Source organism: Stenella coeruleoalba (assembly GCF_951394435.1).
Source record: "Stenella coeruleoalba genome assembly, chromosome: 3".
NCBI lineage: Eukaryota > Metazoa > Chordata > Mammalia > Artiodactyla > Delphinidae > Stenella > Stenella coeruleoalba.
Window position 1 is genome coordinate 132,376,665 of NC_137148.1, and position 15,708 is coordinate 132,392,372.

At 42.4% G+C, this 15,708-nt stretch overlaps 1 protein-coding gene across 3 annotated transcripts in view; it reads left to right on the forward strand.

Moving 5' to 3' along the window:
* ITK (IL2 inducible T cell kinase) overlaps nt 1-15,708 on the forward strand; it is a gene marked incomplete at its 5' end in the record, with an annotated part of 79,208 nt that overhangs the window by 25,300 nt on the left and 38,200 nt on the right. For 2 of the 3 annotated variants that reach the window (XR_013827606.1, XM_079916838.1), the window contains 3 exons: nt 2,510-2,550; nt 6,076-6,224; nt 10,436-10,501. Coding sequence is in view for 2 of the 3 variants with exons in the window: in XM_079916838.1 (XP_079772964.1) it covers nt 2,510-2,550; nt 6,076-6,224; nt 10,436-10,501 (256 nt within the window). Of the gene's footprint in view, nt 1-2,509; nt 2,579-6,075; nt 6,225-10,435; nt 10,502-15,708 lie in introns of all 3 variants that reach the window. The other variant, XM_079916839.1, reaches the window with a different exon arrangement.

Consider the following 15,708-nt stretch of genomic DNA (forward strand, 5'->3'; position numbering starts at 1 on the left):
GGACGCGCAGGCTCAGCGGCCATGGCTCATGGGCCCAGCCACTCCGCGGCATGTGGGATCTTCCCGGACCGGGGCACGAACCTGCGTCCCCCGCATCGGCAGGCGGACCCTCAACCACTGCACCACCAGGGAAGCCCCCTAGTGCCACTTTTAAAACAACTACTTCTCACCCTCTACCTTGGGAGAGAAAGTTCAAGGTTACCACTCCCTTGGCCCAGAAGAATATCTACCTAGTTTTAGAGGTCAGTGATCCCCTGCATTAGCCCTGTGGACCATCCTCATGAAGGTTAGTATCTCACGAAAAAGAAGTGGAAGGTTTTATATAAGTGGAATCAACCACAAGAACAGGATGGTGTGGGCTTGCCTCAGTGATTGAAAGCTCTTTCCGAGGCCAGAGTGGTCTCCAAATTCCTGCCAGCACCTTGCTGTAGGTCCTTGGATGGGTCACTTTGCCATAAAGGACCCTAATATCCTCATCTCTAAAATGGAAGGGGAAGTTTTAGGGGTCCTAAGATGAAATATTCTCTAAGCCCATTTCCAATTCTGAAATTCTTTGAAACTATGTTTCTGTTTTGCAATTTCCACCATGCATGTAGCGGCTGTTCCTATCCAAGGCAGACAGTATTTCCTCCCCACATGAAGCCAGGGTCTAACCACTGCACCCTGCTGCTGCTCCTGCTTTTGAGTTGCAGTCTACCACCATCTCCTCATCTGAGCCTGTCCTCACTTCCCCTTCTTCTGACTTGGTTTAAATAACGTCATGCACCATAGTTTTGACAGAATCGAGAGCAGACTTTCGAAGAAGCACACTGCACTGGGCACGTAGCACATGATCATCTACTCTGAGTGAAGGCTTGTAGAATTTCCAGTGTTGGGCACATGTACCAAGCAGGGTCTAAGAGCACAGGGCTTCAGGATGAGAAACACCTGGTGTGAGTCCCAGCCCCCTCACGTCCTTGCTCTGTGACTTCGTATATGTTACTTAACCTTTCTGAGTCTCTGTGCCTGTCTCCTCATCTGTAAAATGGGGATTATGAGAATAAGTAGCTACTTTGTGGGGGTGCTGGGAGACTCAGTGTGGGTGGGGAAAACTCTTAGCACAGCTGCAGGCACTTAGTGAGCTTGCAATAAATGGTAATTGTGTCTCCGAGCCTTTCTCATTTGTGGACAGAAGAATCTGAAGCCGAGATAGTATGTGTGTGTCTGTCTGGGAAGTAGCAGAGGTGGTTGAGTTTTAAACAGACTCTGCTATACCCAACGCACAGCAGCACTTAACGTCTGCAACCAGAACTGGCCCCGATCGCACCACATATGAACTTCACCCAGAGAGGGAGGAAGAAAGGCAAGAGCAAGGCCAGAGGAAGAAGAAAGAGAGACCAGGCACAGAATGCTCAGGGCTGGAACGGGCTCAAGTCCACACAGCTTGTGTGTGGTGGACCTGGGGTTAGGACACCTGGCTCCTGGCTCCAAGCTGAGTGCCGAATAGGAACCATGTTTCCTATTATGTATGTCTCCTTCTCTGTTAACTGCACACCCAATACCCAATCCTGCCCTTGCTTAAGGAGTTAGCACAAGGGTTGGGCTCCAGTGTCAATGTGTGAATCCCTTCTTACTACATCCCTGACACAGGCTGCCCACCTCCAAGTCAACCCCCTGCAGAGATGAGGCGCTTGCCGCCTGTAGATGCAGCCCACTCCCTGTTTACCTCTAATTGTTAAAGAAGTCCTTGAACTGAGCAGAAGCCTGGGCACTGCCTCCCATATCACACATCCTCCCAGACACACAGACACACAACTCAGGTCCGTTGATTCCAGGCTTGACCTTTTTTAGTGCCTCAAAGGACAAATGCTGAGAGACACAGATGGAGAGATGAAAGGGAAGAGAGAGGGAAAGGGAGAGAAAGAAGAGAAGAGAAAGGAGGAAAGAAGAAAGAGACACAGAGAGAAGGAGCCATGGAGACACAGAGATAAACAGAGCGGGGTATTGGGGTGTTGTCTGGGGGAGTCAGCAAGAACAAATACTCGGAGTCCTTAAGATAAGTAACTGAAAGTGGATTCCAGCCCTCTCAACGAGCAGCGCGATGACCTCTCACCTCACCCACCCCCTGCTCAAGCCCACAGGGGCATCAGGAAACCAGTGAGTCACTGTCCCCCTGAGTCACCAATTCCAAGTCTTGGTTTAACAGGTGGAGGAGCCTTCGTGGAAGGCTCCATGCCCACTGGGAAGGACACACACTGAGAACCGACGTCAGCCCCTTTGGGCGAGGCTTTTCCTGGGGATACAGGAAGAGGGGCCCAGATATTGGCTTCTGGAAGTCTCTGGTGTCTCCTGGAAAACAAGATTGGGAACGAGCAGGCTGAAAGAGAAAAAACCCAGGCCCCGTGTCTCATCCTCCCCTCCTGCTGTTCTCTTTGGGGCCCCTTTTCTCTGAAAAGCCCCCTGCCGCTCACCTTTAGTTGGGCACATTCGGTTTCATGCTCATTTTCTTTTTCTGTTTTTCTCGTTTCAGCTTCAAAGAAGCCTCTTCCTCCTACTCCTGAAGACAACAGGGTGAGTGAGAGCACGAGGTCCGGGCGCGGTGGGCTGGCGGCGCCACGGGCTACAGCTCTGGTGTTTCCCATCTGCCCAGGTTTCTCAAATGCTAGGCAGATGCAGCAGATTTGTGGTGATGCAGCTGAACTCAACACCATGGGTTTCTCGGGCCTGAATTGTCTCGTGGGTGTGTCCAGGTAAAAGCCACCAGATCTTCACCCCACTGCCTTCACTCGGCAAACACTTATTGGTAACAAAGTGTGCAGCCAGGCACCTGACTAGGTTGGGGCATAATAACAGCTCACAGCTATATAAAATGTGTATTTACCCCACCCTTTGACATACAATCATTTTGGAAGCATACATCTGAGAATACCTTTTATTCTTCAAAGCACATCCACACTTTTACCAGCTATTTCGAAACTCACTATCTTCTCTAGCCACTTCAGGGGGTTATAGTTTTATTCGCGTGTGAAAGCTTGGGAAAGCAAGTCCCATGAGAGGTTCTCCCAAAGCCATTCAGTAACTTAGTAGTCAGGCTAGTAGGATGCAGTTTCTGGTGTGGTGGTCTTGAACTCGCGTGGTGGTTCTCAAAGTGTGGTCCAGGGACCAGCAGCATCCGCATCACCTGGGAGCTTGTTAGAAATGCAAATTCTCAGGCCCCACCCCAGACTTACTACATGCAAAATTCTAGGGGAGGAGCCCAGTAATCTGCATTTTAATAAACTTCCAGGTGATCCTGAGGCACACTGGAGTTTGAGACACATCGGTCTAATGTACTGACTTACAAGACTTAGGTGATATCAAGTCAACTCTGGGGAAGCTATTTAGTTAAGAAGACAAAAAAAAAAAAAAAAGGAGAAAAATCAACCTAAGCCCTCACTTTATGGTAACATCAGCACCGATATCCACATCTGAGTAATTGCCCTTTATTCTAGAACCTACTGATTCAGCTTCCTCATGCTTCTTCCTGAAGAATGAGCTCCGCTTTTTCCCTCCAGCCAGTATGGTGACATTTCAAAGACTGGCAGCTTCCCCATAAGGGAAGTTCTACGTCGCTCAAAAGCGGGCTGGCTTTCAGATTTGTCGTCAGCCCCCTTCCTCACAACAGGAAAGAAGTGGACTGAAATTGTAGCAGAAAATGAGCTCTCCCTCTTTTTATTTCATTCATCTTCTAAAGAATATTTCACGATCACCCTGGAAAACATGGTTTGGAATCCCCCTGCCCTGGCTTGTCGGGGGTTCCCCCCACAGTCCCACCTAAACCCGCACTTCTGCACCTTAGACTGGTTTGCTCCTGTCTGGTTTGCACTATCAGTGAAGGTGGAAGTCAGAAAACAGGGCCTATCCATCTCCCCTTGGACGCCACCACTTGGCTTCTCAGATTTCTTGGAGGAGAAGCCTCTATACTGCTCTAGCACTCCAACCACAGGGCTTTTGGAATCATAGCTGTAGCTTCAACCATACGTCTAAATCCACAGTAACATTTCTTTTATCTTGGATTACTTGAATTCACTTCTCCCTTCACCTTCATCTTCTGTCTTCTAATGAGTGATGGCATCTGGAGAAGCTATACTTTTATTGATTTTTTCTAAAATAAATTTATTTATTTATTTTTGGCTGCATTGGGTCTTCGTTGCTACGTGCAGACTTTCTCTAGTTGCGGAGAGCGGGAGCTGCTCTTCGTTGTGGCGCGCAGGCTTCTCATTGCGGTGGCTGCTCTTGTTGCAGAGCACGGACTCTAGGCACGTGGGCTCAGTAGCTGTGGCGCACAGGCTTAGTTGCTCCGTGGCATGTGGGATCTTCCCGGAACAGGGATCGAACCCATGTCCCCTGCATTGGCAGGAGGATTCTTAACCACTATGCCACCAAGGAAGTCCCCATATATGTTTTTATATACAAATATTGGGGCATGACTATACTGGACAACGTAATAAAATAAAATGCACCTGTATTTGAATCCTGTTGGATTTGGCAGCTCAAATGCAACTGATACAGGAATGTAGTATCAGTGACTCAAAACTAGTATTACCATCTGTGATACGATTTTCCAAAATGGCAAACAACTCTTGGTCAAGTTCTGAACTAAATAAAGTGTAATATTCCCTCAATGTAAAGGGTGGTTGTACTCCTAGGAAACCAAGTACTTCGTAGGGCTGAAGTAGGATCTAGGCTCAGAGTGTCATTGTACATTATTGCTGTAAGCAGGCTGCTCACCACGTGAAAGTCTAACAGGACATTGAAAAGTTGTACAGGATGTGGGATGCTGCAGAGAGTTTTGCATCCTTGACCCTCTCCCATTCAATGCTAGTAGCACACCTCAACCTTTGTGACCTTTGAAACACTGCCATAGATGTCCAAAATGCCCCCTATGGAAAGGTTCCACATGGTTTGAGAACCCTGCTCTGATCTTTCTCTTGATAATAATTAATCAGTTGGGCCTATAATGAGATGAATACCATACCATATCCTTTCTTTATCTTCAGTTGCCCTTGAACAACTCCTTCCTCCTCTGGCTCTTAGGGTGAAAGCCTCAGGCCCAACAACTCTTATCTGTAGTTCCAAATATATCACCTCACGAGCTCCACAGATAATCTTGACTTCAAATTCCAATCTGGGCTCAGCTGGGATGACACACTGTATCAGTATGACAATTTTTTTTTAATCTCCAGGATGTTTATGCCACCGATTGCTTCAATGTACTCAGAGAACTTATGATTTCCCATCACCAAATCTCATTCTAGCCAGTAATCTCAATCTCTTCCCATGTTTGCTGTCTCACAAAGTCTGCCAACCTGTAGCAGGTGTGCCCACCCTGAACCCTTGTGATTGTTTACAGTCTCCTCTTCACATCTCAATATCTCTTCCTAAGAAACACACTGAAAAGTAGAGACATAGGCAAGGCAGCCCACAAGAGGAACAAGGGGTCCCACATGATATAGTAGAGAAAGCATAAGGCTAATTCAATTGCTAAACTTGGCCACATCCATTTCTCCATCTGGGCCTCAGTTTCCCTATTCTAAACAAAAGAATGGATCAAATGATCTCTCAGAGGCACTCCAGCTCCAGTAGTCTATGATTCTATGGATCAGGACAAGCCCACAAATAAAATCAGAAAAGCATATGGACTGAACGATTTAGTGTTGACTTCATCCCCTTTGCGAACAATGTGATGCTTCTAGCAGAGAGGCTGTGAATTGTGACATGGTTCAAGGAAAGAAACAAGCAGACTTTTGTGAAAAGCACAGCCACTGGGAATTCACTGGGGTCAGAATTTACCACATAGAATGGGAGAGAGAATGAACTCCAGGTATTGAATGTCTTTGTGTCCTATTCAGCACCATAAGCCTAACTCATAAAGAAAGCCAACTAGGCAGGCAAATGGCCACAGCAAATACCCACAATGGTCTGTAGGAACCGGTGTCTGTCTGGCCTGGCATAGGTCCAAGAGCAAGCTACAGCTTGGGAACTTGCTGACCTCGTTCCACAGTTTACCTCCTTTCTGCATCTTTGCTTGATTTTATTGTGTCCCTCCTCCAGCAGTTACTTCGAGAACCTGAAGAAACCTTGGTCATTGCCTTGTATGACTACCAAACGAATGACCCACAGGAGCTCACGCTACAACGCAACGAGGAGTACTACCTGCTGGACAGTTCCGAGATTCACTGGTGGAGAGTTCAGGACAGGAATGGGTAAGGTACCTTCGTGCTTGCTGTCCCAGTTTTTGAGGTGAGGTGGGAACAAAGAAAATACTGGAACGATTGTCCCACCTCTCTCAGCAGGACCACGGCACTGAGTTAGGAGAGGAGAGCAGAGGCAGAAGAAGGAAGGAAGAAATAGTTGAAGAGGGTCTTTCCCCTTCTCAGAAGTGGCTGGGAGGCAGTCACTTGCTATACTGGCTCCCTGCACCCCATCAAGCACTCCCAGCCTCCAAACTCATCTAAAAATCTCCTGGGTTCTTCCACTGACATCCACAGTTTGGGAGAAGGGCAACTTGTTCCACAAAGCACCATTGTTCTTGAGTGTTTAAGGAAGGTTGAAGGTACATCCCATTATGAGGGTCTTATTTTTGGTGGAAAGAAAAGGTGCGTACAGATGGTGCAGATTGGTGGTTACATTAAGAAGCATCAGGAAAAAAATACTAAAGATTTAATTAAACCAACAGCCTTTGAACTAGCCATCCAAATGGTTCGTGGAGAAAATAAAGTTGTGCAAATACAGTTTGCCCACTATAGGACTTCCGAATGAAAAAGATCGTATGACCCCTCCTCTGATCTGAAATATAGGAAAATTACTGTTATTGACTTTCAGAATGCTCTGGGACGTATATGACTTAGATACTAGTGCTTAGTTTAAAGTTATCAGATTCACACTGCTTTATAAGGCTTTATTTTTTTCCTTTAAATATCAGAGGTATTTACCTATGCCCTGGAATAGTCTCCAGAATCATCTCCAGAAGATGATTTCAGTAATTGCCTAAATCCAACATAAAAGTGTGCCATAATTTAGCAAATTCCCTTCTTGGATGCTTAGGTTGTTTCTAATATTTTGCAAATATTAACAATACTGCAATTAACATTTTTCTATATTAATATTAAGGGTTTAAACATTTTCAAAGTGTGAGGTTATTATTAGTTTCAAAATATTTTAAAAAGAGAAAGAAAACACTCCATCATTGCAACATCTGGATAGCCTATGTCAATGCTTTATAAAAAAAAAAAACTAACAGTAGCAAGAAGTATACATAAAAATAAGCCACCCTCCATTTGCCCGCACATCAGTCCTAAAAGTATTCATTATTAAGTTACTTGTTCATCCTAAGCAACAAAGTTATACGTATACAAATGCATCCTTTTTTCATTCGCACTACGGTGGTCCATTCTGGTCTTCACCTTGCTTTTAACCTCTAATGATATATCTTAGAGATACTTTCATATCAGCACATACAAATCTACCTTATTCTTTAAATAATTGCATAGTTTTAGAATGTATCCTTGCATTATAAATATTTAGACAATATTTTATAGTGGGACATTTAGTTTCCAGTTTGCTCAGTGAAGATCTTGTATTGCTCGTGTCCGTGTATCTTGGTAATCTTTTGAAATTTATATATTTTTGAAAAATATTTTTCTGAAAAAATATTTTTTTCTTTGGGAAAAAAATATATATCTCACATTTCTAACTATGGAACTGGTGAGTCAGACTATGCGAAGTCTTAATTTTGAAAGATAAATCCCTCAAAACTTTTGCCAAATTCCCACCAACAGGGTATTCGAGTGCCAACACTGGGTATCATTAAACTTAACCAAAAAAAAAAGGACCAATCGTTGAGTAAAAACAAAGAGGTACACAAATATCGTTAGGGTTAAGGCTTTACTTTTCATATATATCAAAACTTACATTTTCAAGGCACCATCTCTTTAAGTAGCCGTATCAACTCCACTGCAGGGGAAGTGAGGGAGAGGTATAAAACAAGATTAGATCAAGAACTGTGATCTTGGAGGCAGTGTCTCTTGCTAGCTGAGAACAGACGCCAAAGCCCCTCATCTGGAACCTCTCTCTCTAGTTGACTGGGGGAAACAAACAAGACCAGTCACCTTACCTTCTCTTTGCCTGTTATGGGGAGGCCCATAGCAGAAACAGGTCCAAGACTGCCTGGCTCTACAAACACCAGAGGAACTTACTCACAAACTCATCCCTTCAATCAACTGACATTTCTTTTTTTTTTTTTTTGCGGTATGCGGGCCTCTCACTGCTGTGGCCTCTCCCATTGTGGAGCACAGGCTCCGGACGCGGACGCGCAGGCCCAGCGACCTTGGCTCACGGGCCCAGCCGCTCCGCGGCCTGTGGGATCTTCCCGGACCGGGGCACGAACCCGCATCCCCTGCATCGGGAGGCGGACTCTCAACCACTGTGCCACCAGGGAAGCCCCAACTGACATTTCTTTAGCACAACTAATGTGCCAGGAAATTTCTTCTCCTAGGTCTCACTTCCCCAAATGACAGTTTACCCTTTGTTCATTGGCCTGTGGAAAGGCTCAACTCTGCACTTCAAAGGCCATCGAAGAGGACACCCCAGAGGCCAGTCGGGCATATGGGAATTTCCCCAGGTTGCTTTGTAATAGCCTGGTGAAGCAGGAAGTACACAAGATGGGGAAAAAGGAGACTTGGACTTGAGTATCAGCTGCTTTTGTTGTACAGGACTTTGGAAAAGTCACTGAACTTCTGTGAATCCATTTCCTTATCTGTAAAATGCAGATGATAATATCAGCTTTCCATCTCAGAGTGTTGAGAAAATCAGTGAGATGAAGAAAGTGAAAGGGCTTTGTAAATTCTAGACCAACAAACCGGTGAAGAGAATTATCATCATTTTGTAGATAACCCAACTTTGGCTGACATATTAAAACATAGTCATTCTACATGAAAGTGAAAACAGTATTTGACCTACTAATATAATTGTAAACACATGATGTGGCAAAAACAGACGTAATTAAAAGGATTGCCAAAAGAAAGACATAAAAGAAATAGCAAACTTGAGAATAAGCTGACTCCCATCAGCTGGCACTGACTGCCTTGAGCACTGGGTTAAGAATGATTCTGAGGCTGGGTGTTCAGTTCTCCAAAGAAAGCATGCCATAATTGACTAGCAAGGTCAGGTCAGCCATGGGTACAAGATATGAGATATCCCGTATTTGACATCACCATTCTTGATTTCTTCACTCCTCAGAACAATTATGTGAAATAGATTACACATTCCCCATTAAACATAAATCACTAGGGACTTCCCTGGCGGTTCAGTGGTTAAGACTTCGCCTTCCAATGCAGGGGGTGCGGCTTCGATCCCTGGTCAGGGAGCTAAGATCCCATGTGCCTAGTGGCCGAAAAACCAAAACATAAAACAGAAGCAATATTGTAACAAATTCAATAAAGACTTTAAAAATGGTCCACATCAAAAAAAATCTTAAAAAACAAAACAAAACGAAAAAACATAAGTCACTAGATTACAAAATGGCCTTGTACAAAAATTAAAACAGGTGATAGAGTAAACAGCAAGAAGTTATGAGACATCTTTTTATAGATTGCAGGGTCTGGAGGGATTTTACATGTGATGTAGTTTAGGTCCTTCATTTTACAGGTACAGAGTCAGAGGCCTAGAGAGTGAAGGAGACACTGGTCTCACCTTGCAGTATTAAATGCGACAGTGTTTTGAAAAGTACAAAGCTACACACAGGTGTAAGGTATTTTGATGTTCTTATTAGTCTCTTAATCCATATGTCTTTGTTTATACACAATTTATTCCTGTTCAAAAGAAACCCCCAACCCCAAATCCAGCATAATTTTATCCTTTTTTCTCATGTTTTACCATTTATGTTGGAAGGAGTTCATTTAACAAAAAATATTAGGGAGGTCTTGAATTAAAAGCTCACAAGTTCGACTGGCAGTATCTTTTGGGACCTGTGGTTGGAAAATAATTCTTTATGTTTTATTTATTTTGGTTTCCCGACTGTAAAACAACACTAGCACTAAAGCGGAAAAAATACTGATTATTACACACACAAACACAAATGTTTCCTAATAAAAAATAGAGACTGAACGTTAATCTTTTTCTAGAGGAAATTTCCAGAGGAAATTTCACAATGAAGAGATTAGCAAGCAGAGCTATTAAAGTAACCACTTCTTATTTATTATGATTCATATTTTAGTGGTAAAATCTACATAGCCTTTAACAGATAGCAGGTTGTTATTTTTAGCAATTCTTTTATTTGAAAATTTTAAAATGTCTTATCCCGAATGCTAATAACATGAGACTTCATCTTTAAATGACTTTTGGTTGATTAAACCTATGAAATGGAGATGTGAAATTAGTTCTACATTAATCTAAACACTAATTTCCCTTTTAACAGGCATGAAGGATACGTACCAAGCAGTTATCTGGTGGAAAAGTCTCCAAATAACCTGGAAACCTACGAGTAAGATATTTTATTTGTTTTCCAAAAATATGGTGCTAAGGAGTCCTCTTACATTAGGAGTGAATTATTGGTTGATTATTAAAATACCAGGCATTTTCTCTTCTTGACCTGCTTTCTTCTCCCCCCATACTCTGATCCCTAAGTAAACAGTTGAGGGTCACTTCACTTTATTTATTTTCTTTTTTATTAGAAAGGTATTTTTATTTATTTATTTATTTAATTTATTTGTTTTGGCTGCGTTGGGTCTTCATTGCTGCACATAGGCTTTCTGTAGTTGTGGTGAGCGGGGGCTACTCTTCGTTGCAGTGCGCGGGCTTCACACTGCGGTGGCTTCTCTTGCTGTGGAGCATGGGCTCTAGGCATGCGGGCTTCAGTAGTTGTGGTGGGCAGGCTCAGTAGTTGTGGCTCGCAGGCTCTAGAGCACAGGCTCAGTAGTTGTTGCGCATGGGCTTAGTTGCTCCGCGGCATGTGGGATCTACCCCTGCCAGGGATCGAACCTGTGTCCTCTACATTGGCAGGAGGATTCTTAACCACTGCGCCACCTGGGAAGCCCAAGTGTCACTTTATTTTATTTATTTATTTTTGGCTGCATCGGGTCTTAGTTGCGGCATGCAGGATCTTACATTGCAGTGTGCAGGCTTCTCTCTAGTTGTGGCGTGCAGGTGTTTTTTCTCTCTCTAGTTGTGGCGCACAGGCTCCAGGGCACATGGGCTCTGTATTTGTGGTGCACGGGTTCCAGAGTGCTTGGGCTCTGTAGTTTGTGGCCCGCAGGCTCTCTAGTTGAGGCGCATGAGCCCAGTAGTTGTGGTGCATGGGCTTAGTTGCCCCTGCAGCATGTGGGATCTTAGTTCCCTGACCAGGGATTGAACCTGCATCCCCTGCATTGTAAGGTGGATTCTTTACCACTGGACCACCAGGGAAATCCCGACGGTCACTTTAAATAGAAGGGGGAGGGTATGTGTTCTCATCTCCCCTTTAATCTAAGGGATGATTTTCAGATGCCTGCACATAACTGTGGTCAAAGGAAAAGGTTCTTCTGGGAATCCCAGGAATATTTATCTTACTTGAGAAGGAAAAAACACTATGAACACTGGATCAAATACAAACTGACTTAAAACATGGTTTAATGCAATACTTCCAATACCAAGATAGCAGACAAAAATATAGGTATTAAATATCTGCTTAGCTTGTGTTGTTTATTTCAAGATGGCATTTAAAAGAAGAGTTCACATGGATATAATTTTTATTTTTATTTTTATTTTTCTGCAGTACGTGGGCCTCTCACTGTTGCGGCCTCTCCCGCTGCGGAGCACAGGCTCCGATGCGCAGGCCCAGCGGCCATGGCTCACGGGCCCAGCCGCTCTGTGGCATGTGGGATCTTCCCGGACCGGGGCACGAACCCGTGTCCCCTGCATCAGCAGGCAGACTCCCAACCACTGCGCCACCAGGGAAGCCCAGTTTTTGGTTTTTTTTTTAATTTATTTTTGGCTGTGCTGGGTCTTCGTTGCTGTTCAGGCTTTCTCTAGTTGCGGCGAGCGGGGGCCACTCCTCGTTGCAGTGCGCAGTCTTCTCACTGCAGTGGCTTTTCCTATTGTGGAGCACAGGCTCTAGGCGCACGGGCTTCAGTAGTTGTGTCTCACGGGCTCTAGACTGCAGGCTCAGTAGTTGTGGCGCATGGGCTTAGTTGCTCCGCGGCATGTGGGATCTTCCCGGCCCAGGGCTTGCATTTGTGTCCCCTGCATTGGCAGGCGGATTCTTAATCACGGTGCCACCAGGAAAGCCCCACATGGATATAATTTTAATGGAATTACTTAATGTTTAATAAAATTCAAGTGTAGAGTACTGTGTACTCACCATGTACATGTATTTCCTAGCTCAGCTGCTGGAAGGCCCAGAAACAATAATACTGTAGTAGCAATGTGTACACTCAGATCTTGGTTTTTAAATAACACTTCCCACTAAAAAGAACTAGGACTTCTTCTTGGAGAAATGGCTTGGGGATTCAGAGTCGGGGCAGGGAAAGAACAACGATGAAACTGGAACATTTTGATGCATCAAAAAGTAAAGAAGTACCCCCCAATATTTTTTTGTTAAATAATGTGAACATATTGAATGATCACAGAAGTCAGCTTAAAAATGCTCCTTCTGACTAAATCTGGGATAATTTGAGTATCAAAATAAATAAGGACAGTAAGGGACTACAATCCACTGAGTAAAATAAAAAAATCAATAATAAATAAATAGCTTGATAGATAAGTAAGTAAATAAATAAATGGGCAAGAAGAGAGAAAAGCTCTTTCTTGCAGCAAAATGCCAACTAATGAATGTAGAAGGAATGATAAAGTTTAAAAATCACCATTTTATAACTCAAAGTACCAACTGATTCAGGCAAAAATCATCAATGAGTGTCACAAATAGGTGGTGAAAGGTTTGATATTTACATAGTTTCAAAGTATCTTCTCACAAATCACTTACTAATAACAAAGAGGAAATATCTGGTAGATCCCATCTTAACTAAATGATCCAAGTTCACATCAATAATGGGGCAAGCAGACACCGTGCATCTCCTGATGTGATACACTGAGAAGGACACAACATCACTTCTGTGATAGTCCTGCCCAAACATGCATAACCTGAATTATTCATGAGGAAATAATAGACAAATCCAAACTGAGGATAGTCTACAGAATAATTGCCCTGTGCTCTACAAAAATGGTAAGATCATGAAAGACATGAAAGGCTGAGAAATTGGTCCACGTTAAAAAACTGAAGAGATGGGGTAACTAAATGCACCAGTAATCCTGGATCAATCTTGAACCATAAAAAAGCAAACCAAAAAAGTTACAAAATATATTATTGAGACAACTGATGAAATTTGAATAAGGTCTAAAATTAGGTAATAGTATTGTATGAATGTTAAATTTCATGATTTTGGTAAGTGTACTATGGTTATACAAGTGTATATTCTACTTATTAGAAATACATACTGAAGTACTTAGGGGTAAAATTCTATTCTCAAATGGCTCAAAAAATCTATTTATCTATATCTATCTATCTGGACAGAATGGTAAAGCAAATGTGTAAATTATCAACAATTGGTTCATCTGTATGTGGGAGTTCTTTTACAGTATTTTACAACTTTTCTGTAAGTTCAAAATCATTTAAGGATAAAATTTTAAGTACTTACCAAGCTTAAGATACCAGGGTTGAAGAATGATAGCTAATGAAACCTTCTATTAACTCATTTGTGTTCTTATTAGTTCAAATGTGGTCAAGTTATTTGTTGCTGAAATTCTAATAGATTCTAGAGTGAAGAACTATCATTTTCTGAAGAGTCTCTCAACCTGAGATTCATTTTGATCAAGTAGGTAAGAGAAGCCCCTCCCTCAGCTAACAGAAGTCATCACTTCCAAGAATACTCAAACTGTAATGAAATATATGAGATATGCTTAAAAAATAAAATTCTTTTATTATTTTACAGTCAACACCTTTAGAAAAAATTAGGTATTTATTTCAAATGATCACTAGGATGGGAAGTTTTCTTTTTGTTTTGGTTTTTTACTTTTAATCAGAATTTCTTCATTTATGATAGAAGGGGCACATTCAAACTTCCAACAAAGTATAAGGCCATAGGGAATGATGGAGCTTGGGGGCAAAAAAAAGGTATATTCCCCCTCTTGAAGATATTTTAATTCACTTTTAAAATGAAACACTACAGCATACAAACAAAACAGTCTGTGAACTCTACTTATTCTGCACTCTGTCAGTTTGCATTTCAGATATGGAATCGTAGCTAGAGAATTAAATAACTCATAAACAAGCATCCAGATAGTTAGTTATTATATCTGGATATACCAAAAAAAAAAAAAACCGGCCCAATATGATTACTCTTTTCCTAGAACTTAACATTGTCTAGATATCTGCATAAGAACTCAAAATTGTACCCCGGGAACATGATCATGGGTTGGTAAGTTGATTGGCTTCAGGTCTCCTGCCGTGGTTTGGGGACATGACTTTGGGCAAGTTTCTTCACCAGGTTGGATCTCAGATCCCTTTGCCTTTAAACTGAAGGGTCGGGTAAGATGAAGGAAAGCAAATCGTGGCACTCTTGCTGACATTTCCTCCCTGTGCCTGAACTCAGGGCAGACATCACTCTTAGATAGTGACATTCTTACTCCCTGAGCTCAGACTGGCCTCTATCTTTGCAACACACAGCTCCAGGAAGCCAGTACTGACAGATCAGAGCTGACACATAAGATGAAGCATGTTTGCCAGGCTTCAACTAAATAAGTTCTAAGAGCCCACTGAGTTGGAAAGTACCATCCAGTTGCATGTGTTCAAAAGCTCAGATGAAGTGAAGTAAGTCAGACAGAGAAAGAAATATCGTATGATATCACTCTTATGGGGAATCTAAAAACATGGCACAAATGAACTTATTTAAAGGACAGAAATTGAGTCACAGATGTAGGAAACTTATGGTTACCAAGGGGGAAAGTGTGGTATAAATTGGGAGATTGGGATTCACATATACATACTACTATATATAAAAGATAACTAATAAGAACCTACTGTATAGCACAGGGAACTCTATTTGGTGCTCTACAATGACCTATATGGGAATGGAGTCTAGAAGAGAGTAGATATATGTATATGTATGACTGACTCACTTTGCTGTACAGCAGAAACTAACACAACATTGTAAATCCAATTAATTTAGAACAATTTTTTTTAAAAAAGCTCAGATGAATCCACTAATTCCCTTATTCGTGGCTACTCTCAAATAACCAAACAAGTTTGGTAAGTGGTGTTGCTTCCCCACCCAGAACTTCTCTCCCCCTGGGCTTATTAATTTCCACAACTGATTGTTAACTGATGATCATTCTATCTCCTCTAACCTAATAAGTGGACAGGGAGGCCAGGATATGGTTCAAGTGTTAACAACACTGAAAAACTTCAACCCTAAAAAATCACTCACATTCTTTTTTACCACTTTTTAGTTGTTTTTTCACCAGACAACAAAATTATAAAAATAATGCTCCTGTTTGGACATGCTCCAGTTTGAAGAGCTCTACTTTAGAAGATACAGGGAGTAGGGGTAGTAAAAGAATATAAATTATTTCACTCCATTTCATTTCTCTTTCAAACTTATATGTTACACATTTAATTTCTGTATTAAAAGATAGATAAGGAAAGAAGGACCCATGTGA